This window comes from Pristiophorus japonicus, chromosome 14 (assembly GCF_044704955.1).
Source record: "Pristiophorus japonicus isolate sPriJap1 chromosome 14, sPriJap1.hap1, whole genome shotgun sequence".
Classification (NCBI taxonomy): Eukaryota; Metazoa; Chordata; class Chondrichthyes; family Pristiophoridae; genus Pristiophorus; species Pristiophorus japonicus.
Genome location: NC_091990.1, coordinates 36,518,251 through 36,543,260, shown reverse-complemented (window position 1 = coordinate 36,543,260; position 25,010 = coordinate 36,518,251). Strand labels below are relative to the sequence as shown.

At 40.8% G+C, this 25,010-nt stretch overlaps 1 protein-coding gene across 11 annotated transcripts in view; it reads left to right on the top strand.

The window, feature by feature from the left end:
• macf1a (microtubule actin crosslinking factor 1a) overlaps nucleotides 1–25,010 on the top strand; it is a 577,816-nt gene that overhangs the window by 319,195 nt on the left and 233,611 nt on the right. For all 11 annotated transcript variants that reach the window (XM_070899169.1, XM_070899162.1, XM_070899161.1 and 8 more), the window contains 14 exons: nucleotides 2,879–3,004; nucleotides 4,787–4,939; nucleotides 6,021–6,175; nucleotides 6,913–7,039; nucleotides 8,524–8,707; nucleotides 10,527–10,684; nucleotides 10,939–11,117; nucleotides 12,700–12,838; nucleotides 14,749–14,942; nucleotides 15,831–15,993; nucleotides 16,430–16,513; nucleotides 16,622–16,729; nucleotides 16,858–16,956; nucleotides 20,625–20,777. In XM_070899169.1, the coding sequence (XP_070755270.1) occupies nucleotides 2,879–3,004; nucleotides 4,787–4,939; nucleotides 6,021–6,175; nucleotides 6,913–7,039; nucleotides 8,524–8,707; nucleotides 10,527–10,684; nucleotides 10,939–11,117; nucleotides 12,700–12,838; nucleotides 14,749–14,942; nucleotides 15,831–15,993; nucleotides 16,430–16,513; nucleotides 16,622–16,729; nucleotides 16,858–16,956; nucleotides 20,625–20,777 (2,022 nt within the window). The remainder of the gene's footprint in view (nucleotides 1–2,878; nucleotides 3,005–4,786; nucleotides 4,940–6,020; nucleotides 6,176–6,912; nucleotides 7,040–8,523; nucleotides 8,708–10,526; nucleotides 10,685–10,938; nucleotides 11,118–12,699; nucleotides 12,839–14,748; nucleotides 14,943–15,830; nucleotides 15,994–16,429; nucleotides 16,514–16,621; nucleotides 16,730–16,857; nucleotides 16,957–20,624; nucleotides 20,778–25,010) is intronic.

Here is a 25,010-nt window from a genome sequence, read left to right as displayed (position 1 = left end):
CTCTGCAGGCCCTTTGACGGCCACCAGGGCTGCGTGGTGCCATGCCAAACGGAGTGCCGGGTTGCACACGACATCAAAAGCGCACTGGCTGACCGGTGAGTCGTCCGGAAAAAAAATGGCGGCGCACGAACCTCCCCTTTAAATTCCGCCCCGGGTGCGGAGGTTGGCCCGGTTCTCAGCAGCCTCACAGAATGCAAGGCAATTCCGCCGCTGGGTGAAAAGGGGTCGCCACTGGGCGCAAAGGGATCGCCGGATGAGCGGCGGCCCTGGACGCGAAGCTACCATGTTCACGCCGCTGCTAATTCCTGCACAATTTCACACACCTCTCCCAGAGGCGTTAACAAGAGGCGCAGACCAGGGCAATTTTGGCCCCTAATTTTCTACAGGTTAAGTTTTCTACACCACTAATGCATATCGGCCCATCTTAATATAGGAGTTAAAAATAAAAACTGAAAATGCTGGAAATGCTCAGCAGTTTAGACAACATATGTGGAGCGAGAAATAGAGTTGACGCTTCAGGTTGATGACCTTTCATCAGAACTTTTATTTGCACTTATCAACTCCAAACTGTCCAACCTTTGACCCTCTTTTAACAATGACATTTCTGCAGCCACCGATCTGCTCATCCACACTCTCTCTACCACCTTTTGATGCCCTAGTACCCATTAAAATGATTATTCTCTCCTACCCTGCCCGTTCCCCCAGTAAAGCCCTCTTCGCTCCATCAAGTCAAAAGGGCGCAAACTTGAATGGATGTGGCAGACAACTGGTTTAGCCATTCACCACCAGATCTGGCTGGAACACACAACACTATCGGTTCCTACTCGTCTGCAAAAACTGCTCACTATTCCAGGATCATTCTGGATTGCAAAAATAACCCCCAGCTACTGTTTCTCTCCTGCTAACGGCCTCCTTAAACCCCTCTCCCCTGTCTCCACCACACTCCCTTCCAACAACAAGTGTGAGGAGCTCATTTGTCTCAGAGATTAAGACCATCCGATCAGCTGCTTCTGCGAGTTCCCTTCCTTCCCCTGGCCCACAGGCTAAACTTCATCTGAGGCTCCCACCTGCCCTAACCCTAAACTCATATCTTTCTCTAATTTCCCTTTGATCTCCCCTCTTGATCTCTCCAAACTTATCTTGTCTATGAGACCCACTTCCTGCTCTCTTGACCCTATTCCCACTAAACTGCTGACCACCCAACTTCCATTTTTGCCTCCCATGTTAGCCGACATTGTTAAAGGTTCTCTCTCCTCAGGTACTGTTCTCCTCTCCTTCAAATCTGCTGTCATCACCCCTCTCCTCAAAAAACAACCCTTGACCCCACTGTGTTTGCTGGCTACCGTCCCATCTCCAACCTCCCTTTCCTGTCCAAAGTTCTTGAACGTGTTGTCGCCTTCAAAATCTGTGACCATCTATTCCTGAATTCAGTGTTTGAATTCCTTCAATCTGGTTTTCGCCCCTGCCACAGCACCGAAACTGCTCTTATCAAAGTCACAAATGACATTCTTTGTGACTGTGACCAAGGTAAACTATCTCTCCTCGTCCTTCTCGACCTGTCTGCAGCCTTTGACATAGTTGACCACTCCATCCTCCTCCAAAGCCTCTCCACCATCGTCCAGCTGGGTGGGACTGCACTCGCCTGGTTCCATTCTTATCTATCTAATCATAGTCAGAAAATCTCCTGCAATGGCTTCTCTTCCCACTCCCGCATCATTATCTCTGGTGTCCCCCAAGGATCTGCCCTGGGCCCCCTCTTATTTCTCATCTATATGCTGCCCCTTGGCGACATCATCCGAAAACATCAGTTTCCACATGTACGCTGACGACACCTAGCTCTACCTTTTCACCATTTCTCTCGACCCCTGCTTGGTATCTAAATTGTCAGACTGCTTGTCCGACATCCAGTACTGGATGAGCAGAAATTTTCTCCCATTAAATATTGGGAAGACTGAAGCCATTATCTTTGGTCCATGCCACAAACTGCGTTTCCTAACCACTGACTCCATCCCTCTCCCGAGCATCAATCTGAGCGTGAACAAGACTGCTCGCAACCTAGGTGTCAGATTTGACCCTGAAATGAGTTTCCAGCCACATATCCGAGGCATAACTAAAACCGCCTTTTTCCACCTCGGTAATATTGCCCACCTCCGTCCCTGCCTCAGCTCTTCTGCTGCTGAAACCCTCATTCATGCCTTTGTTACCTCCAGACTTGCCTACTCCAACTCACTCCTGGCTGGCCTCCCATATTCTACACTACGTAAACTTGAGGTCATCTGAAACTCAGCAGCCTGTGTACTAGCTCGCACCAAGTCAGATCATCCATCACCCTTGTGCTTTCTGACCTACATTGGCTCCCAGTTAAACAACGCCTCGATTTCAAAATTCTCATCCTTGTTTATAAATCACTCCATAGCTTTGTCCCTCCCTATCTCTGTAATCTTTTTCAGCCTCACAACCCCACAAGATGTCTGTGCTCTTCAAATTCTGGCCTCTTGAACATCCCTCATTATAACTGCTCAACAATTGCTGGATGTGCCTTCAGCTGCCTGGGCCCCAAGCTCTGGAACTCCCTCCCTAAACTGCTCCACCTCTCTACCTCTCTTTCCTCCTTTAAGATGCTCCTTAAAATCTTCCTCTTTAATTAAGCTTTTGGTCATCTGCCTTAATTTCTTCTTTTGTGCGCGGTGTCAAATGTATCTGTTTTATCTTGTAACACTGTTGTGAAGCGCCTTGGGACGTTTTACTACGTTATAGGCCCTCTATAAATAAAAGTTATTATTATTCTAGGAGTTGTTTGGGAGAGTAGTGTCTTCTGGTTTAGTCCTTTTTAATCTACTAAGATAAATATTATTTGTGTGTCCCTGTTGTCTTGCAGTTTTTAAGCGACATTAAAGAAGCAGAGCAGTATTTGCGGAACCTGCAGGAGACGATAAAGAGAAAGTATAAATGTGACCGGACCAGTGGTCTGTCAAAGCTGGAAGATCTACTTCAAGATTCCATGGTATGAACAGAATCATGCATGTTGGGCATGAATATAAATCTAGCCTTTTGATAATCGTCTTTGTTTGAGAAATATGTGGTAGTCAGTTTCATGGAAAATTGCCTCTTCTCCAAAAACCCTTCACAAGGACCTGACTTAAGCAGTTAATGATAAGTAAACCTGATACATAATTTTGAACATCTCTAGCATCAAGGTGACAAGCTGCCCTGTGTAAGTTCCTCCAACATGGTAGATTTCCATTGTGTGGCAGAAGATACTCGAGATGATAATTGCTGGGACATTTTACTTGGTAGCTAAGAATACACATTTATATATCCGTGCCTATCATCATTAGATTGGAGAGAGGCAAGCAGCTTCTTTTGAAATTCTGCATCTCTCTCTGGTGGAACAGCCATTTGATTAGGTGTCATGTGTGTCCATGTTGTGGTCATGAAGATGGCATTAGTGTACTCTCACATTTAATAGTGAGTTGCGCTGCACATCATGCCACTTATGAGCAGCTCCTGGTACCTAATAAAGGTTTAAACCAATGCTCAATAACTGTCTAGCAACCAACCAGTGTCTACCCTCTTTGTGGATGGTAATATGCCATGCCTGATAATATGCCATGCCTGATAATGAAAGGTCAGAAACATGTATGGCAGTCTCTGATCTGAAACTGGAACAGGGAAAGTTTACAGTACGTCAAGGTTAATGATTTACTGTCCAACTTGATTCAAGAATATAATTTATAAGAGTGGACCTATCACTGGAGGCTGAGATTCTTCCTACTCTGATCCAGCTAACCCTGTAAACCAGTGCCCGAATGAGTAAGGCTATTCATAGCTGGACAAGCAGTGGTAAGCTTGCCAGTGCTTTTTGCTGGTAAGCTGCACAGTTTTATCTGGTTAGAACCCCATCAGAACCCATGTGTACATTTGGAGTGTCTAAGCCTCCACCAACCTGTACCTAAGTGAAGTGAACTGTATCCCTACAGGAAGAGAGTCTGCACTCCAAATTGGTCAATAGAATATAGATTTCTCTAGTTTATTTGGAGGCTCTTAAACATTACGATAAGTTTCCATGTATGGCAGATGCTCGGCTAACTAAAGAAAATCTGGAAATTTCTCCCACATTTGTAACCTACAAATAGAGGGAACATTTTGCTAGCCATATTTTAGATAGGGTAGGAAGCATATAGATCATCCAAGTGCACTGCACTTTTTTTTGTTCTCTCTAAAATGACTGGATTAATACTTTACCTACTCTGTTTGTACATTTGATGTTTATCCATAACAATACAAATGAGTTTGTAGATTAATCTATAAACTAGTTTGCAATCATTTCAAGTTCTAAATGTTTGGATTCTTGTAAGCACTTGCTGTTGAACCCCTTTCATTTAATAATGGAATTCAGACTTGTTCCCTTTGTTTATTGTATCAGCATGCCCTCTAGAGGGCAAAAAAATAAAATGAAAGGTTTTGTGCAAATGCTGTAACCCTGGGTCGTCACGCAATTGAAATTCAGCTTTTAAATCATATTTACTTTGAAATGTAAATATTTTAACTTGATTGTAGCTGGCACTTGAAGAAGATTTCTTCTTTTCCTTTTGTTAAATTAAATCACTGTTGTAATTTTGGCTGTATAAGCTCAAGATGTCTTTAACCTGTTTTATTTCATCAAAATGTAAGTCACTGTTTATTTCATATACAAATCTTCCAGTTTAATAGCTTAGATTTGTTTACTTAATATAGTGTATGTTGTCACATTAAATATTTTTTTTACTATAACTTCATTTTGAAGGATGAAAAAGAGCAGCTGATCAAGTATAAGAGTTCCATAGCAAGTCTCGTTGGAAGAGCAAAAACAATTGTGCAATTGAAACCAAGGAATCCTGATAATACTATAAAAGCCACCATCCCGATCAGGGCTATTTGTGACTACAGGCAGATTGAGGTATGAGCTCGACACCTGCTCTTAGTACTTTATTCCGTTTCCAATTTTTTACCAAGTTACTTTTAGCAATGTGTGGAGAGCAATATTAAAATGTGTTAAATACAGTCTCCATATTTAGCCAAGGATGCTCGCACCTAGAATTGCCACTGACATCTTGTTCTTGTACTATCGTAAGTTTTCAACTCTGTAGTGTTTTATTAAGTAAGAAATTTAATGAATTATGCCAACAATTTTTTTATCCCTATTCCCTCACCTCCCCCTGCCCTGTCTCTGTTATTTCTCATGGGAGCCGCTTGGCACCATGCAGCATCCATCAGCTGGGAAGGTTACAGGGTCTGGGCCGCAGTCTACACTCCATAACCACTGTCAGTATCACTTCAGGATTGTCCAACAGGAGGTACGTTTTCAATGGGGTCATCCAACCATGCCAATTTTTCCCTCCATCAGAGATGGTGTATTGCACCTTGCAAGACATTTTATATGCAACTCAACTTGGAAATATCGCTCCCAAGCAATGGTATATGTGCTTTAATAATTGTCACTACTCAAAACCCACGACCATCTGGTTGGGGAGCAGATTTTCTCAATTTAAAAAAAAAAAAGGAACATTCTTAATCACTCAAATGAACAGTAATAGCAGCTTTATAACCATCCAAATTTTGTGACAAAATTTGGCACTGATGTTATTTTGTCATAAGTCGCATTCCTTATTACCCCCCAAAAATTAAGTAGCTACTCTATAAATGTCTGGAAGTCTACAATTAGTAGGTCATGGTTGTCTTGATGATTTTTATGGTTCATTGGGTCAGCACCATAGAGCACTGGATCCCTCCCAACACTGCACATTCATTATTTATGCACAAATTCTTTTCAGTGGTCGTGCACCAGCACCTTATACACATCATTCAACCGAGTGAGTGAAGAAGTTAAAATGTAGTTGTTTCATTTTCCACTTAAGTAAATGGGTACCTTGTAAGTCTTGAAGGTGCTTCTGCTGATGCCATAGTAAAATGAAAGTGAAATATAGATATGTTTATATTGGGAAAAAGTACTCGAGTTATGACTTTGTAATTATTAACAGATCACTGTCTGCAAGAATGACGAGTGTGTTCTGGAGGATAATTCTCACCGAACCAAGTGGAAGGTCATTAGCCCCACCGGGAATGAGGCAATGGTTCCATCAGTCTGTTTCACAATCCCGGCACCCAACCAGGAAGCCATTGACACTGGCAGCAGGTAGCATACAATCCAGTCCATTTCATTACTATGTCACAATGTTGTCTCGTTGTTTTGATCATACCATCTTATTGCAGAATACAATAAGAATACAATCAATTCATTGATTGAAGTCAACTTTGTTTTTTATAAAAATCTATTTAAATAATTTGTTTGCATGCAGCAAGTGCTCTATCAAAAATTTCATAAATTGGCCTCTTTTATATAGGTATCAGAATTTTCTTGTTATATTAAATGGTATCTTTCTGATAAATTTCAGATCTGTTCTGAATGATATCCTAAAGAACATAAGTCTAACTCAAATGACAAATGGCTTCAAATGTCCACTTCAAGTTAATAATGACATAATAGGCTGTTCAGTGGACTAGCCATGTCATGAAGGCTCCATTCTGCTTGTGTATTACATCTGTGATGTTAAAAGCTAGTGTACATCACCGATAAACTTGTATTTTGACCATCATCATCATCATTCTTTTAATTGAAATTTGACTCTCTTTTACATTTAATGTATACTCGATAAAATCTTTTTTAATTTGCGCAATTTGTTAAAATAATCCTGATTTAGGCCTGTCTTTCGAGCTCCATATTCAACCATTTTAGAGAAACAGATATACGAGTGAGAAGTTAAGTGGATGATAATGCATTACAGGCCTCTATTGCTCCTGCTATGATGTAAAATTTGTGAAAGTTTCTAGCTTGGTTTTATATTCTCAGATCTCTCTAATCATGTATTTCAGAGTTGAGCAAATGTATCAGAATGTTATGGCTTTGTGGCACCAGCTACACATTAACATGAAAAGTGTTGTGTCCTGGAACTATCTAGTGAAAGACATTAAAACCATTCGCTCCTGGAACAAAGAAACTGTACGTATCCACTGCTTTGCTGAAAGATTATTGAAACAGTACAAACCTATAGCTGTGCTGTGTAATTAACAGTCGAATAATGAAATGTTAGGATTGAATTTACAGAGCTGGTCCCAAGTTGATTTTAGTTAATTATGTCCATGACTGATACAAATCTGAAAGAAGTTCCAAAATGATAGCAAATTCCTATACATATCTGCAGTTCATTCCTGACTATATATTTTGTAAGTGAGTGGGCAAAAATTTGGCAGATGGAGTATAATGTGGGAAAATGTGAGGTTATCCACATTGGCAGAAAAAATAGAAAAGCAAATTATAATTTAAATGGAGAAAAATTGCAAAGTGCTGCAGTACAGAGGGACCTGGGGGTCCTTGTGCATGAAACACAAAGTTAGTATGCAGGTACAGCAAGTAATCAGAAAGGCACATGGAATGTTGGCCTTTATTGCAAGGGGGCTGGAGTATAAAAGCAGAAGTCCTGCTACAACTGTACAGGGTATTGGTGAGGCCACACCCAGAGTACTGCATACAGTTTTGGTCTCCGTATTTAAGGAAGGATATACTTGCATTGGAGGCTGTTCAGAGAAGGTTCACTGGGTTGATTCTGGAGATGAGGGGGTGTTCTTATGAGGGTGGGTTGGGCTTATACACATTGGAGTTCAAAAGAATGAGAGGTGATCTTATTGAAACTTATAAGATAATGAAGGGGCTCGACAAGGTGGATGCAGAGAGGATATTTCCACTCATAGGTGAAACTAAAACTAGGGGGCATAGTCTTAGAATAAGGGGCCGCCCATTTAAAACTGAGATGAGGAGAAATTTCTTCTGAGGGTTGTAAATCTATGGAATTCTCTGCCCCAGAGAGCTGTGGAGGCTGGGTCATTGAATATATTTAAGGCAGTGATTGACAGATTTTTGAGCAATAAGGGAGTAAAGGGTTATGGGGCACGGGCAGGGAAGTGGAGCTGAGTCCATGATCAGATCAGCCATGATCTTATTGAATGGTGGAGCAGGCTTGAGGGGCCAAATGGCTTACTCCTGCTCCTATTTCTTATGTTCTTATGTTCTTATGTATATGTTATGCCTTTTTTAATTTTGTAGAAGTTCCTTTTGTAAAATGTATCTCATGTAAGGTTGTGTACATGAATGATATATCCAGTATTGGGAATAATTCTGTATTTTATTTTAAAAGAAGCTCTTATCAATGTAATTAATATTTTGCATTTGTTTACATCACAATAACTTGTATAATTTGTATTTTACATGCATTGCTTCTAACTCTTATAATTTTTATTTGTATCTAACAGTAATATTTGAGTAGAATTATTGCTGTAGAACTTACTTACGGATCAGTGTGTGAGCTGAAATTAAACCAGCCAAGGGAGACACTACCTTCTCCAGATTTGTTGGCAGTCTAAGGATTAAAACCATTCATGGCAGATGCATATCAGATTTAGACAACCTCAATACTTCTTTAATTTCAGTTTAAAACTCTGAAAGTGAATGAGCAGCCGCAAGTGATGAAAAACCTCCAGATGCATTATGAGGATTTCCTTGAGGATAGCCAGGAGTCTCAGGTCTTTTCCATTGCAGACAGACTACGGTTAGAGGAAGAGGTGGATAACTGTAAAGAGCATTGTGAGGAGCTACTGGTATCCGTGGAAACAGGTCAGTAAAAACAAGGGTCAGGGCCTTCAATGTAATTACTTTATAAAAAATAAAATTCAAGAGCCGCTTTGTAGAAGTAGCATACCAAGCAGCTTTGAAATACACCCTAGAGGCATCATAATCTGCAAGTCATGAGTTGGATTTTCATAAACAACTAGCCACATTTACCACAACTGGACACAGGCAACCTTTTAAAAGAAAGTTTGTGATCAGTTGATATTAACCTATTTACTTTCAGCAAAGACACTGTCAGAAGCAATCCTGTACAGTATAAATAGTGATGCCAGTGCTATTATAGGCACCCAGTTCCCTTGAAAGGGGTCTCTTGGGGTGTCTGACCACTGTGTCACTGAAGGCAAATACAAGTAGCATCCGCTGCCAGATCCACGGTCAGTGTTTACTTCAGGTATTTTCCCCAATATTGCTGTTATATTCACGCCTAAATGGCAGTCTCCATAAGCAGACAGAGTCTGATGAAACAAAATGTATTCATAGTTGTATGCAGTATAGAGTACCCAGGTTTAATAATTAACCCTTACTCATGATATAATGCTCATTGGAGAATACATGGAATGCCCAACTAGTTCTCCTGTCTCTTACAAAGGAGGAATCTAACATGGCACCAGAGCTGTGTGTACAGGCTAAAACCACTTGGTTAGGTTGATTTACATGTAGAATAGTCCATTGAAGTAGAAAGACAGCAGGATATAGCAGAGCATACTATCTACAGGATGCACTACAGCAAAGCACTAAGGCTTATTTGGCAGCGCCACCCAAATCCGCAATCTCCAAGGGCACAAAACAACCCTAGAAGGACAAGGACCAAAGGTCCATGAAAGCGTCTTTCCCTCCAAGTCACACACCATTCTGACTTGCATATATATCGCCGTTCCTCCATATTCACTGGGTCAAAGTCTTGGAAATCCCTGCCTAACAGTATTGCAGAAATACCTTCACCACAAGGACTGCAACAGTTCAAGAGGAAGATTCACCATCCCGCTCTTGAGGGCAACAGTGGATGGGCAATAAATGATTGCTTTGCCAGCAATGCCCACATTCTAAGAATGAATAACAAAAAAAACCTAAAACTGCACAATGCTTAACAATTGAAGTAGGATCACACCACAAGGTGTTAATGGACTATTTTTTCAGAAAGGTGTTTTAATCTCTTGAAAATAGACTCGGATCGTGAATCATGAATCATATTTAACCTCCTTTCTAGATTATACATTATAGTACCCTCACCTGTACTTTCACACATCCTCGCAGCTGGTGCTTGTTGTAAAGATATTTAGTTACCTGCTCTCGCTGTCAGTCAGAGATTAAAAAAGTAGCGAAAGGAGACCTTTTAATCCCTTGTTTTTTGGGAGACTGAGAAATTCTTTCAACTCAAACTGCTCATTTCACTTTATAAAAACTGGCATAGTGTTGCCTGTTGTAATATCGGCTATGAGCAAGATCTTTTTAATGTTGTGTTAATGCAGAAATACCTGTAGTTGTGCTAGCAATATAACAATTTATTTTGAGTGGTGGGGTGCATCATAGTTTTGGCCAGTCTTTAAGCCAAAGCTTTAAAGTTCCAATTATCATTCGTCTCAACTTTTAGGAAGCAAGGTTGACTGGTGCAATATTGGGTCCTATAAGGAAATGGCTTCCCATGAAAGTTTTGAAAACTGAAAAGTAAATGTAATAATTGTATTCTTTTAAGAAGCTTTAGTTATTTTCCTGGTTATGTCAATGATCAATGTGACTTCAAAAATAGCAGGAGGTTGAGTTGCTTTCAAGCTTTATATCTAATTAGCATGTGTTTGTTAAACAGAGGAGAAAGATGAGACATTGAGTAAGACATACATCTCAGAGCTGCAAAATATTTGCCTGCGCCTGGAAAAATATAAAGACCGATTAATACGGAGACTCCAGGCCTCAGTAGAAGGGGATGCCATGCAAGACAGTGCCTTCAGAATCATTGAACAGGAGGTTTGTCTGATGCAATATGTATCTATAATACATTGAAATTGATTAGTGGTCACAACAGTGTGTCAGTATTGCACTTGAAGGTCATGCTATGTTACTCTAACTAAAGTTGGGCACCAATAATGTAATGTGAGGTAGATGCATGTGAAAAGCTTCTCAATTCTTGCTATCTCTTTTCTACAAATTATCCATGTTCTGTCAGATGAACTTTTCATAACTTTGCATATTTATTACTTGATTACTTACTGCTTTTACAGCGCATGCAGCAGGAACTAGAAGGGTTGAAATCTGATCTGAATCAAGTGACGAAGAAATGTGAAAGTTTTTTCTATGAGTCTCCCTCCGCGGCTAGTATCCCAATGCTGCATTCTGAGTTGGATTTGGTGGTACAGAAGATGGATCAAGTGCATTCATTGTCCTCCACCTACATGGACAAGTGAGTCTGAAATTACACAAAAGGAATTAAGTTGGAACAAAGCTCGGAAGAGTTAAAAGTATAATCAATTACTAAATGAGTGTATATTTAAAAAGGGCAACTTGGATCATATTTTGATGGGTTAGCAGAGGTAGCATCTATGAACAATCCATATTTTTGTATCTAGGATTTTTTTGGGAGACAATTTATTTCAGGTAAAAAGGTGACTGAGATTCGCAGAATTTGAAAGCTTTACAATCCAGTGTCTCCCAGTAAAGCATCTAGGGGTTATACTGAGAAGGATTATACCAAGGGAAGTAATCATAGAAATTAAATGTACCCTTGTACCACTACTTTTTGTGCACACGCACAAGTGCAAGACAATCTAAAACATCAGAAATGGTTAAATGACATTAATTGCATGCACAAAGTTCAGTAATTATTGACGCAATACATTTTTTTAGTGTGACTATTACATCCTTGAAACTTATAACTTTAATCTGACATATGTTGGAGTTTGATAGTGTCTTCTACAGTAATTTGCAGCAAGGAAATTAGGCCAGCTTACAAGAAAGTTGTATCTTACAATAAATCTTCTTTCACACACTCTTCCATTGATTTTTTTTTTTAGTCGTTAGCAGCAACTTGCATTTATGTAGAGCTCATCATGTAAAATAAATATCTCTGAACGTATCATCGGGAATAAGAAAGACTCTGAAATCAATGGATGGAAAATCGTGGGTAGCATGTTTACAATTTTCTAATGTGCCACTGACAACACCAGGCCTTTCAAAATGTACTATATCAATGGAATTCAATAGGAAAAGTACTTTGATTTGAAAGCGCTTCTTCACCAAGAAATAAAAACAGTAAATCTGTAGTGAAGTAAAAATAATATATGGCAATTAATAATCATACTAATTATGGCGAACAGGGTTACCAGTAAAGTGTAGATGAGCCCAAAAATATCTTAATAGTTTATGAAACATTAAATGCTGTCACAATGAATGATAGTAGTTACAAAGAGAGTAGAATGTAGTTTAGAAGTAGATCCACCATGTACAAGTTCAAGGAAATGGTATACTTTTATGCATGCGCCAGATCACATAATAAGCTGTTGTATTCAGATGTGGTCATGTAATTGGAAAAAAAAGCATTGAAGCAGTAGAAAGATGCCCAAAAATGGCAGCAAAGGTGATTCAAGCTTTAGATCATTGGGCTGTAGATAAAATCCATTCAGGCGAAATCTATTTGCACACCCTTCCCTCTCCCAACTCTCTCTTTCTATTTTTTAAATAATGAAGTACATTGGTCAAGGTGTGGAAATGCACTTTGTGTAAAATCAAAACCGAAGAAGCTGCAAGCTAAAGTTAGTTTGGTGAATGCTCTCTTCACACTTGGGAGTCATTGATCTGTGACTGGATTTGCTGCAGGAATGCTTGCTCCATTGAAGCATTCAAAGGCAAGTTAGATAGATTCCTGCATAATAAATGGAATGACATGAGTTTGCCCTGAGAAAAAAATGTAAAATGGTCATATTGGATCCTAATCGGAATTTTTGTAAAATCGCCACTCATGCGTGAATCTTTTTAATTTATTTTAGGCTGAAAACAGTGGATGTGATGTTGAAAAGCAGTCAAGGAGCTAAGATGCTGGTTAAAATGTACGAAATGAAGCTGAGTGAAGAAGATATAGTACCAGTAGACCAGGAGGCCATTGAAGGACACAGAACAGTATTACAGGTCAGATAGTTCTCAGTAATCAGAACAAATAATTGATGAGCATGAACACAATCCTACACTAAATCTTCTGGAAGCACCTTTAACATAGGAAAACGTCCGAAGGCACTTTGCAGAAATGTAATCAGCCAAAAATTGACACTGAGCCAAAGATATTATTAGGAGAGGTGATTCAAAGCACGGTTAACGAGGTAGCTTTTAAGGAAGATCTTAAAGGTGGAGATGTTCAGGGAGGGAATTTTAGAGTTTAGGGCTTGCATGGCTGAATGCATGGTAGCCAAGGAAGTAGGGGAATGAGAAAGAGGCCAGAGTTAGAGGGTATTTGGGCTGGTGGAGGTTAGAGATAGGGAAAGGCAATACTGTGAAAGACTTTCAACATCATTTTAAAATCGAGGTGGACCAGGAGTCCATGTAGGTCAATAAACACAAGTGTGATGGGTTTGTGGGACTTGATGCAGGTTAGGATGCGAACAGCAGAGTTTTGGCTGAGCTCATTTTTATGGAAGATAGGAGGCCAGCGAGGAGAGCGTTGGAATAGTTGGGTTTGGAGCTAATAAAAGCATGGCTGAGGGTTTCAGCAGCAAACGGGTTTAGGCAGGGGCAGAGACTGGTGATGTTAGGGAGGTGGAAGTCGACATTCTTTGTGATGATGAGGATATAGGGTCGGAAGCTAATCTTGGGGTCAAATAGGACATTGAGGTCGCGAACAGTCTGGTTCAGTCTCAGACAGTGGCCTGGGAGGGGGATAGAGTATCTGAGAGGGGCCAAAGACAATGACATTGGTCTTCCCAATGTTTAATTTGAGTAAATTGCGGCTCAGGACGGTGTCAGACAAGCAGGTTGACACATGGGGGGGGCATAGGACGAGTTGAAAGAAGTTGTGGTGAAGTAGAGCTGGGTGTTGTCAGTGTACATGTGGAATCTGACATCATGTCTTCAGATTATGTCGCCAAGGGGCAGCATATAGATGAGCAATAAGAGGGGGCCGAGCCGAGATCTTTGTGGGACTCCAGAGGTAACAGGACAGGGGCTGGAAGAGAAGCCATTGCAGGCGATTCTCTGGCTATGACTGCATAGGTTAAAGTGTAACCAGGCCTGAGCAGTCCCACTCAGTTGGATATGGGATGAGAGGTGTTGGCGGAGGATGGTGTGGTCCACGGTGTCAAAGTCTGTAGACAGGTCGAGAAGGATGAGAAGGGATAGTTCAACACGGTCACAGTCGCATAGGATGTAATTTGTGACTTTAATAAGGATCGTTTCAGGCTGAAACCTGATTAGAGAGGTTCAAGCATTGGAGTTGCAGGAAAGATGGGCACAGATTTGGGAGGCAACAATATGTTCAAAGACTTTGGGTAGGAAAGGTAGGTTGGCGATGGGCTGTCATTTGGCAAGGACAGAAGGATCAAGAGTGTGTTTTTTGAGGTGGGAGGGTGCTGGTACATTTGAAAAAGAAGGGGACAGAAGGAGAGGGAGCCGTTTTCAATATGTGCTAGGACAGGGACCAGGAGGGTAAGTTGGGTGGTCAGCAGTTTGATGGGAATAGAGCCAGGAGAGCCTGAAGTGTTGTCTCGAGGACAAGGTACATACAATCCTGTTGATGGTCAATGATAACTACTGGCACTGATGTCAGTTTAGGTATTATCGATATGAACACATTTGTCCAACCAACCAAGTGTTTGTTCAAGCACAATATGCCACATACCTCAGCATTTTTTTATTCTGAATTATTAAACCTATATCAGTTAATGGTTGTTGAATATGGGCATCGCACCAGTACTTGTAATGGAGGCACAAACTGGTAAATGAGGACAACAAAACTGTGAAAGTAATTTTCTTTTGATGTTTAACATTTAGACGTTAGATATTTTCTTACCAAAACAAAGCAAATAAAGTGTAATTTTTGTTACTTGCAGCAATGGCTTGATGATGTGAATGATAAACAGAATGTGTTTTCCTCTTTGGAAGAGGAAATGCACCGAGCAAATGCTGTTTGTGAACATCTCTTCCACCTCCACAACGAACGCAACTTGGACTTGGAACAATACCAAGAAAGGGCAGTACAGCTGAAAGATCGATGGCAAAATGCCCGTTCACAGATTGAGACCAGGTCAGTTATCCTTTGAGTCCTGTAAAAGGTTTTCAAATGTTTCGCACAGTTTTTTTGGCTTTGAAGAAGTCTTTTTTTCAAAAATTATCAGCCCAATCTTCTTCACTGGTGAAGACTTTATTTGCTGCCTTTGTATTTTCTCACCGAGGCCCGCTTTCAGCAAATCTGTTCACTCAGCCCATCTTCGTCATCTTCTGTTGATAATCGGTTCTCCAGTTTAAGATCTGCATCGAAAAAAATACATATTTCTTCTGATAATAAATCGAGATTTACAAAATAGATGGCAGAATATCTCTCTGCTATTTGTTGGCAAGATTTCTTCCCCTATTCTAATTCATTCTTTTCTAGGTCAAAACTTTGGAATCACTTATGTCACTTAGTCTATTCTTCCCTTGGTTACCTCCTGATTTACCCAATCTTCTATTACAAACCTTGATTTCTCAGCAATTTAAACAAAAAGGCAAATCACCATAAAGAATAATTATCATTGTACTTGTGCCGTGGCCATTTTATGAGCTAACGTATGAGGAGGCTTCTCCCAATAATATCTGATCTGACTGATGCTCCAGTGCTCCAAGAAAACCTGAACATATAGTTCTTCACAGTCCCACTAGCAATGGCTGGACTACTTTCTGTAATCCTAATGGTATATGCTAGCCACATATAAAACACCTCTAGTTTATCCCTCGGTTTTTTTTGACCTAATGTTAAATGGAAGCTGTTGAGCTAAATTTTTACGTTAAGTTGGCCATTCACTCAAGTTCTTGATACTGTCTCTGGTAGAAAACGACAGGTGTGGTCTAGAATGAAGCCTTATGTACAGCAGAGTAGGGGAGTTGATCATTAACTTTATGTTCATCCACTTTACCCTTTCTCTGCACTGTACAGAAAATCTGAATTGGAAAACATTGGAGAGTTGCTAAAGAATTACAGGGGCTGTCATCAATCACTGATTGATTGGATCGAGGAAACCACTGCAGAGCAAGAGAAGATGGAGCCAGGCAAGGCTGAAGATACCAAGGTCCTGTCAGAGCAGCTTAGTCAACAAACGGTAAGAAAAATTACATCCACTGTAACACCTCAATCTCCATCAATAACACCAACAGTGGTACATGAAATGATTTATTGTTAAAATAGAATGAATTGGCTAAAGAGAAGGTTTCCAAGGGAGTGTACACTTTATTTAAAAAAAAACGTAGTGGATTTCTAATACAAAAAAAATCAAAAGGTCTGTCTCCTTTCCGACAGCTCACCTTCAGTGTCGATTCCCGAACTCGAGATTTTCCCTTCTGCATCCTTTCAGAATTTCTTCAGTTCCTTTCTTGCTGCTAAATAATGAACTCCCATAATGCACACTCTCTATATTCCTAAAAATTAAGAATGGTGTGCTAATTGTGAGTAACTTACATAAAACTGTCAAGAAACTTGCTTTTAACCTCAGTGTATTTTATGAAATCTGTAGATTCAAATTATTTATTTTGGTTTAGGCCTTGGTTGCTGAGATTGAAAAGAATCAAGCTGAACTAGATGAATGCCAAAATCTGTCGAAACAGTACTCTGTATCTGTAAAGGTAAGCTTTCACATTTATGACACTATTGGAATAAAAGTTATAAATCAGACTCCCTTTCCTTTGTTGAAAAGCAACAGGATTTAAAATAGCCTCGCTTGATTTCCTTAGGATTATGAACTGCAGTTGATGACCTACAGAGCTTTTGTTGAATCTCACCAAAAATCACCCGTAAAGCGCCGGAGAATGCACTCGTCATCAGATGTCATAACCCAAGAGGTGGGAAAACATTTTGAACAATAGAACTAAATTAGATTCATTTTTACTGTCAATACTCATATTTTAAATTGAATAGTTAAATATTACAGCTTTTATCCCGAATTAATAACACCTTTTCCTCTCTGTAGTTCATGGACCTCCGAACCCGGTACACGGCACTGGTGACCCTAACGACTCAACATGTGAAGTACATCAGTGATGCTTTGAGGCGACTGGAGGAAGAAGAGGTAAGTGGACAAAGAAAATAGGGACAACCCTATGGATTTTACATAAACTTAGACATTGGTTATTTGCACTTGGATAATCCAGCTTCTTCAACAAACGTTAATTATAGAAGCAGTAGTGTTGTAGTCAAGACATTATATTAAAACCAAGGAGATTTAGATTTCAGCCAAAGCACTAGTTGATTGACAAATCAACCAAAAATATATGTCTGTGTGTAGTGAGCATCTTCATTTCTGAGCCACTCTGCTCAATGGAACATGATTTCCTGTTGAAATAAGAACATCCTAGCTGCTGAGAAAGACAATCAGCGGGTGGGGGTGGGGAGAAGGGTGGCAACATTCATATAGCGCGGGCACGAAGTCAGCGGAGCGACCGCCCTGCTCGCCCTTTGGTGCTAGTGTGAGGCCAGAGCCATTTTAAAGCCTTGGCTTCATTAGTATGTGGCAAGCTGTGGCCACCAAGCAGGTGCCGCGCTGCAGCTCACTGGTTCATGGGGGGCGGGGAGGAGGGGAAAACGAGGTGGGGAGTAATCCAACAAAAGGGGGAGGCCTCAAGCAGACCAAAGGGTGCCTAATTTAGATTATCCATGATGCAAAACCAAATAAGAACATAAGAACATAAGAACATAAGAATTAGGAATAGGAGTAGAAGCCCCTCGAGCCTGCTCCGCCATTCAATAAGATCATGGCTGATCTGGTCGTGGACTCAGCTCCACTTACCCGCCCGCTCCCCGGAACCCTTAATTCCCTTATTGGTTAAAAATCTATCTATCTGTGACTTGAATACATACAATGAGCTAGCCTCAACTGCTTCCTTGGGCAGAGAATTCCATAGATTCACAACCCTCTGGGAGAACAAATTCCTTCTCAACTCGGTTTTAAATTGGCTCCCCCGTATTTTGAGGCTGTGGAAACAACCTCTCCGCCTCTATCTTGTCCATCCCTTTCATTATTTTAAATGTTTCTATAAGATCACCCCTCATCCTTCTGAACTCCAACGAGTAAAGACCCAGTCTACTCAATCTATCATCATAAGGTAACCCCCTCATCTCCGGAATCAGCCTAGTGAATCGTCTCTGTACCCCCTCCAAAGCCAGTATATCCTTCCTTAAGTAAGGTGACCAAAACTGCACGCAGTACTGCAGGTGCGGCCTTACCAATACCCTATACAGTTGCAGCAGGACCTCCCTGCTTTTGTACTCCATCCCTCTCGCAATGAAGGCCAACATTCCATTCGCCTTCCTGATTACCTGCTGCACCTGCAAGCTAACTTTTTGGGATTCATGCACAAGGATCTCCAGGTCCCTCTGCACCGCAGCATGTTGTAATTTCTCCCCATTCAAATAATATTCCCTTTTACTGTTTTTTTTTTCCCCAAGGTGGATGACCTCACACTTTCCGACATTGTATTCCATCTGCCAAACCTTAGCCCATTCGCTTAACCTATCTAAATCTCTTTGCAGCCTCTCTGTGTCCTCTACACAACCCGCTTTCCTATTAATCTTTGTGTCATCTGCAAATTTTGTTGCACTACATTCTGTACCCTCTTCCAGGTCATCTATGTATATTGTAAACAGTTGTGGTCCCAGCACCGATCCCTGTGGCACACCACTAACCACCGATTTCCAACCCGAAAAGGACCCATTTATCCCGACTCTCTGCTTTCTGTTCGCCAGCCAATTCTCTATCCATGCTAATACATTTCCTCTGACTCCGCATACCTCTATCTTCTGCAGTAACCTTTTGTGTGGCACCTTATCGAATGCCTTTTGGAAATCTAAATACACCACATCCATCGGTACACCTCTATCCACCATGCTCGTTATATCCTCAAAGAATTCCAGTAACTTAGTTAAACATGATTTCCCCTTCATGATTCCATGCTGCGTCTGCTTGATTGCACTATTCCTATCTAGATGTTCCGCTATTTCTTCCTTAATGATAGTTTCAAGCATTTTCCCCACTACAGATGTTAAACTAACCGGCCTATAGTTACCTGCCTTTTGTCTGTCCCCTTTTTTAAACAGAGGCGTTACATTAGCTGCTTTCCAATCCACTGGTACCTCCCCAGAGTCCAGAGAATTTTGGTAGATTATAACGAATGCATCTGCTATAACTTCCGCCATCTCTTTTAATACCCTGGGATGCATTTCATCAGGACCAGGGGACTTGTCTACCTTGAGTCCCATTAGCCTGTCCAGCACTACCCCCCTTAGTGACAGTGATTCTCTCAAGGTCCTCCCTTCCCACATTCCTATGACCAGCAATTTTTGGTATGGTTTTTGTGTCTTCCACTGTGAAGACCGAAGCAAAGTAATTGTTTCAAGTCTCAGCCATTTCCACATTTCCCATTATTAAATCCCCCTTCTCATCTTCTAAGGGACCAACATTTACTTTAGTCACTCTTTTCCGTTTTATATATCTGTAAAAGCTTTTGCTATCTGTTTTTATGTTTTGCGCAAGTTTACCTTCGTAATCTATCTTTCCTTTCTTTATTGCTTTTTTAGTCATTCTTTGCTGTTGTTTAAAATTTTCCCAATCTTCTAGTTTCCCACTAACCTTGGCCACCTTATACGCATTGGTCTTTGATTTGATACTCTCCTTTATTTCCTTGGTTATCCACGGCTGGTTATCCCTTCTCTTGCCGCCCTTCTTTTTCACTGGAATATATTTTTGTTGCGCACTATGAAAGAACTCCACTGTTCCTCAATTGTGCCACCGTTTAGTCTGTGTTTCCAGTCTACTTTAGCCAACTCTACCCTCATCCCACTGTAGACCCCTTTGTTTAAGCATAGTACGCTCGTTTCTGACACAACTTCCTCACCCTCAATCTGTATTACAAATTCAACCATACTGTGATCACTCATTCCGAGAGGATCTTTTACGAGGAGATCGTTTATTTTTCCTGTCTCATTGCACAGGACCAGATCTAAGATAGCTTGCTCCCTTGTAGGTTCTGTAACATACTGTTCTAAGAAACAATCCCGTATGCATTCTATGAATATCTCCTCAAGGCTACCCCGTGCGATTTGAGTTGACCAATCGATATGTAGGTTAAAATCCCCCATGATTACTGCCGTTCCTTTTTCACATGCCTCCATTATTCCCTTGATTATTGCCTGCCCCACCGTGAAGTTATTATTTGGGGGCCTATGAACTACGCCCACCAGTGACTTTTTCCCCTTACTATCTCTAATCTCCACCCACAATGATTCAACATTTTGTTCATTAGAGCCAATATCGTCTCTCACAACTGCCCTGATATCATCCTTTATTAACAGAGCTACCCCACCTCCTTTCCCTTCTTGTCTATCTTTCCGAATCGTCAGATACATATCCAGTCAATGACTGTTAGTATCTGTTCATTTTATTACAGTTGGAACAGGCTTTACAGCCTGAATCAATTCTGAATCTATCCATAGGATCTCTTTTTAAAAACAAACACAATTATGATGGATATCATAGATCATAGAATAATAATACACAAAAGGACGCCATTTGGCCCCTTGTGCCTTTGCCGGCTCTTTGAAAGAGCTATCCAATTAGTCCCATTCTCATGCACATTTTTCCCTTTCAAGTATATATCCAATTTCCTATTGAAAATTACTATTGAATCTGTTTCCACTGCCCTTTCAGGCAATGCATATCTTCCTTTTTATTCCTGACTACAGAAAGTTGTTGAGGAGGAGAAACAGGAACGTGTTGAAAACATGAAGGAGCTCCTAGGCTGGGTATTGGACACTCGTCAGATCCTGAAAAACAGGAACATTCTACCAGAAGAAGCAGACCTGGGAGCCATTGAACAATCTTTTTGTGAGCAGCAGGTATGTGAACACAAATGTCTGCCAGAATGTAAATTATCCAGATGCGGCAAATGCTGAAAATCTGGCATTAAAAACAGAAAATGTTCCGAATAAACAATAGATCCATCGTCATCTGAAGAAGGTAAAGATAGGCCAGCATTTCAGGTGTGGACCTTTCATCAGAACTGAGGTTACAGCCTCACTCACACCTTCCCTGCCTGTAAATAGCAGGACCGAAGAATCTGGGAAGTCGAGAATCCTCACTTAGTTTGTTTCAAAATATGTGTAAAGATACCACTAATGGGGCAGTAAATGTGTCTTATTGTTAAATTGTTTTAATTTGCATATTGAGTATTGCTTGTCACTTTTTTCAAAACGATATTTTTGCAAAATACCTCAGACAACAAACTAAAGCTTAACTGAAGTAGTGGCAGGGATTGTGGATGCATTGGTTGTAATTTACCAAAATTCTCTGGATTCTGTGGAGGTCCCAGCAGATTGGAAAACTGCAAATGTAACGCCTCTATTTAAAAAAGGATGCAGACAAAAAGCAGGAAACTATAGACCAGTTAGTCTAATATCTCTGGTTAGGAAAATGTTGGAGTCCATTATTAAAGAAGCAGTAGCAGAACATTTGGAAAAGTAAAATTCGGTCAGGCAGAGTCAGCATGGATTTATGAAGGGGAAGTCATGTTTGACAAATTTGCTGGAGTTCTTTGAGGATGTAACGAACAGGGTGGATAAAGGGGAACCAGTGGATGTGGTGCATTTGGACTTCCAGAAGGCATTTGACAAGGTGCCACATAAAAGGTTACTGCACAAGATAAAAGTTCACAGGGTTGGGGGTAATATATTAGCATGGATAGAGGATTGGCTAACTAACAGAAAAAAGAGAGTCGGGATAAATGATTAATTCTCTGGTTGGCAACCAGTAACTAGTGGGGTGCCGCAGAGATCGGTGCTGGGACCCCAACTATTTACAATCTATATTAACGACTTGGAAGAAGGGACTGAGTGTAACGTAGCCAAGTTTGCTGACGATACAAAGATGGGAGGAAAAGCAATGTGTGAGGAGGACACCCAAAATTCTGCAAAAGGACATAGACAGGCTAAGTGAATGGGCAAAAATTTGGTAGATGGAGTATAATGTTCGAAAGTGTGAGGTCATGCACTTTGGCAGAAAAAAAATCAAAGAGCAAGTTATTATTTAAATGGAGAATGATTGCAAAGTGCTGCAGTACAGCGGGACCTGAGGGTACTTGTGCATGCAAAACAAAAGGATAGTATGCAGGTACAGCAAGTGATCAGGAAGGCCAATGGGGCTGGAGTATAAAAGCAAGGAAGTCTTACTACAGCTATATAAGGTATTGGTGAGGCCACATCTGGAATACTGCGTGCAGTTTTAGTTTCCATATTTACAAAAGGATATACTTGCTTTGGAGGCAGTTCAGAGAAAGTTCACTAAGTTGATTCTGGGGACGAGGGGGTTGACTTATGAGGGTAGGTTGGGTTTCTACTCATTGGAATTCAGAAGAATGAGAGGTGATCTTATCGAAACATATAAGATTATGAGGGGGCTTGACAAGGTGGATGCAGAGAGGATGTTTCCACTGATGGGGTGAGACAAGAACTAGAGGGCATGATCTTAGAATAAGGGGCCGTCCATTTATAACTGAGATCAGGAGAAATTTCTTCTGAGGGTTGTAAATCTGTGGAATTCGCTGCCTCGGAGAGCTGAGGAAGCTGGGACATTGAATAAACTTAAGACAGAAATAGACAGTTTCTTAAACGATAAGAGGATAAGGGGGTATGGGGAGCGGGCGGGGAAGTGGAGCTGAGTCCATGATCAGATCAGCCATGATCTTTTTGAATGATGGAGCAGGCTTGAGGGGCCGTATGGCCTACTCTTTCTGTTTCTTATTTTCTTATGTTGTTATATGTTAATGCTGCATTTTTTGTTTTTATTTCTTCAGAAGTAACGTTTTGTATATATGTAGAAAAAAATCCTACTGGTTTTTGTTATTTTTTCTGTGCAGTAAACTCTTACTTGGCACCTTATCGAATGCCTTCTGGAAATCCAAATACTCCACATCCACTGGTTCCCCCTTATCCACCCTGCTCGTTACATCCTCAAAAAACTCCAGCAAATTTGTCAAACATGATTTTCCCTTTCATAAAACCTTGCTGACTCTGCTTGACTGTATTGTGCTTTTCCAAATGTCCTGCTTCTGCTTCCTTAATAATGGACTCCAGCATTTATTGTTTAGATGTTAGGCTAACTGGTCTATAGTTTCCTGCTTTCTGTCTGCTTCCTTTTTTAAATAAAGGCATTACATTTGCAGTTTTCCAATCTGCTGGGACCTCACCAGAATCCAGGGAGTTTTGGTGGATTACAACCAATGCATCCACTATCTCTGTAGCCACTTCTTTTAAGAATTTAGGATGTAAACCATCAGGTCCAGCGGACTTGTCTTAAGTGGGGCTAGTATCCATGACCACCTGAATCCGAGACAGGAATACTACCAACTGAGCCAAGCTAAAGCTCCATTACATTCCAAGCAGCTTGAGATTTGCCATTATTCCTTATGAGGAAGAGATTGATCTCTGCTTATTACTTCCACATGTTTGAGTTGCTGAAGTTAGGAGATCACTAAGGGAACTGAACTGATGCTCCCCAACATCATGCAACTGTGCAGTTATATTCTGTGCAACCATATCACCCAGACCATCAGTTTTAATGCTGGAATTTGAAGCAGTTTTCCTGTTTAAATACTGTTTATTTAGCTTACTTGTTTAGGTTAGCTCTTGTGCATGCATGTTCAAGGTTAGAGAATTACTCCTTGTTTTTGTTCTTGGGGTTTAATATACCCTGTTTTTAATCTGATTCGACACATATGCAAAACCGCATTTTCTAACGTGAATTTGAAATTGATACTATAATTGCTCTCTTTTTTTTTAAAAAGCAGCAAATGAGAAAACAGATTTTCTAATGACTAGAAACTAAGTAATGACATGACATATATAAAATCATAGAATCAAAGAATTTTACAGCTCGGAAGGAGGCCATTTCTGCTCATCGTGTCCGCGTCGGCTGATCAAGAGCTATCCAGCCTAATCCCACTTTTCAGCTCTTGGTCCGTAGCCCTGTAGCTTACAGCATTTTAAGTGCACATCCAAGTATTGTTTTAAATGTGAGGCTTTCTGCCTCTACCACCCTTTCAGACAGTGAGTTCCAGACCCCCACCTCTCTTTGGGTGAAGACATTTTCCCTCATATCTCATTTATACCTTCCCCCATTCCCCAATTACTTTAAATCTATGCCCCCTGGTGGTTGACCCCTCTGCCAAGGGAAACAGGTCCTACCTATCCACTCTATCCAGGCCCCTCATAATTTTATACCCCTCAGCCTCCTCTGTTCCAAAGAAAACCGACCCAGCATCTCCAATTTTTCCTCATAGCCCTACGGTTATAATCTGCTCTAAGTCATTGTTGTCCACTATCCACGTGATCACAATCCTTGTTCGCATGGTGTATGCATGTATACTTTAACCATTTTATGCCTTTATTAGTAAAATGGTAAGAAGAAAAGCAGAGTGTGCGATCATCTTGATCATTGAGTGCATTACTTTCCTTGTGGTGGTAGTTGTTAAGTAAATGTACACATCCATGGGCCCAAGTTTCGGGTGGAGTTGCTCCTTTTTTTTGGAGCAGTTAGTTTAGTTTGGAGTGTCTTAGAAATCGCAAATCTCGGCATTTAGTTTGCTCCCGTTCTAGTGAATTAGTTTAGTTTCATTTTAGTTCAGTTTTTTTTACCAAAAGGGGGCGTTACCAGCCACTTACGCCTGTTTTGCAAGTTTAGGCACCGAAAAGTTACTCCGTTCTAAGTTAGTTTGGAGTAAGTGTCGACTTTTGTACGCTCAGAAAAACCTTGCGTACACTTTAGAATTAGGCGCAGGTAAGCCAGAGATGGTGGGGGGGTGGTGGGGGGGAAGGGAAGTTGGGGGATCTTCCAAAGCATTAAACACTTCACTTTTAAAAATAAAGAACCATCATCAATAATAAATGATCAATAAATAAAAAATAAAAAGTTCCTACCTCACCTACCCGTTCGGGAGCCCGGCCAGGGCTAGGGGCTGCGTGCTGCAGGCTGGAAGTCGGCACTCTGCAGGAGCCCATTCGGCCAGGGCTAAGGGTTGCGTGCTTCGGGCCCCTCCCACATAGCCAGCAGCACTCGCACAGAGAATCTGGGGGCCA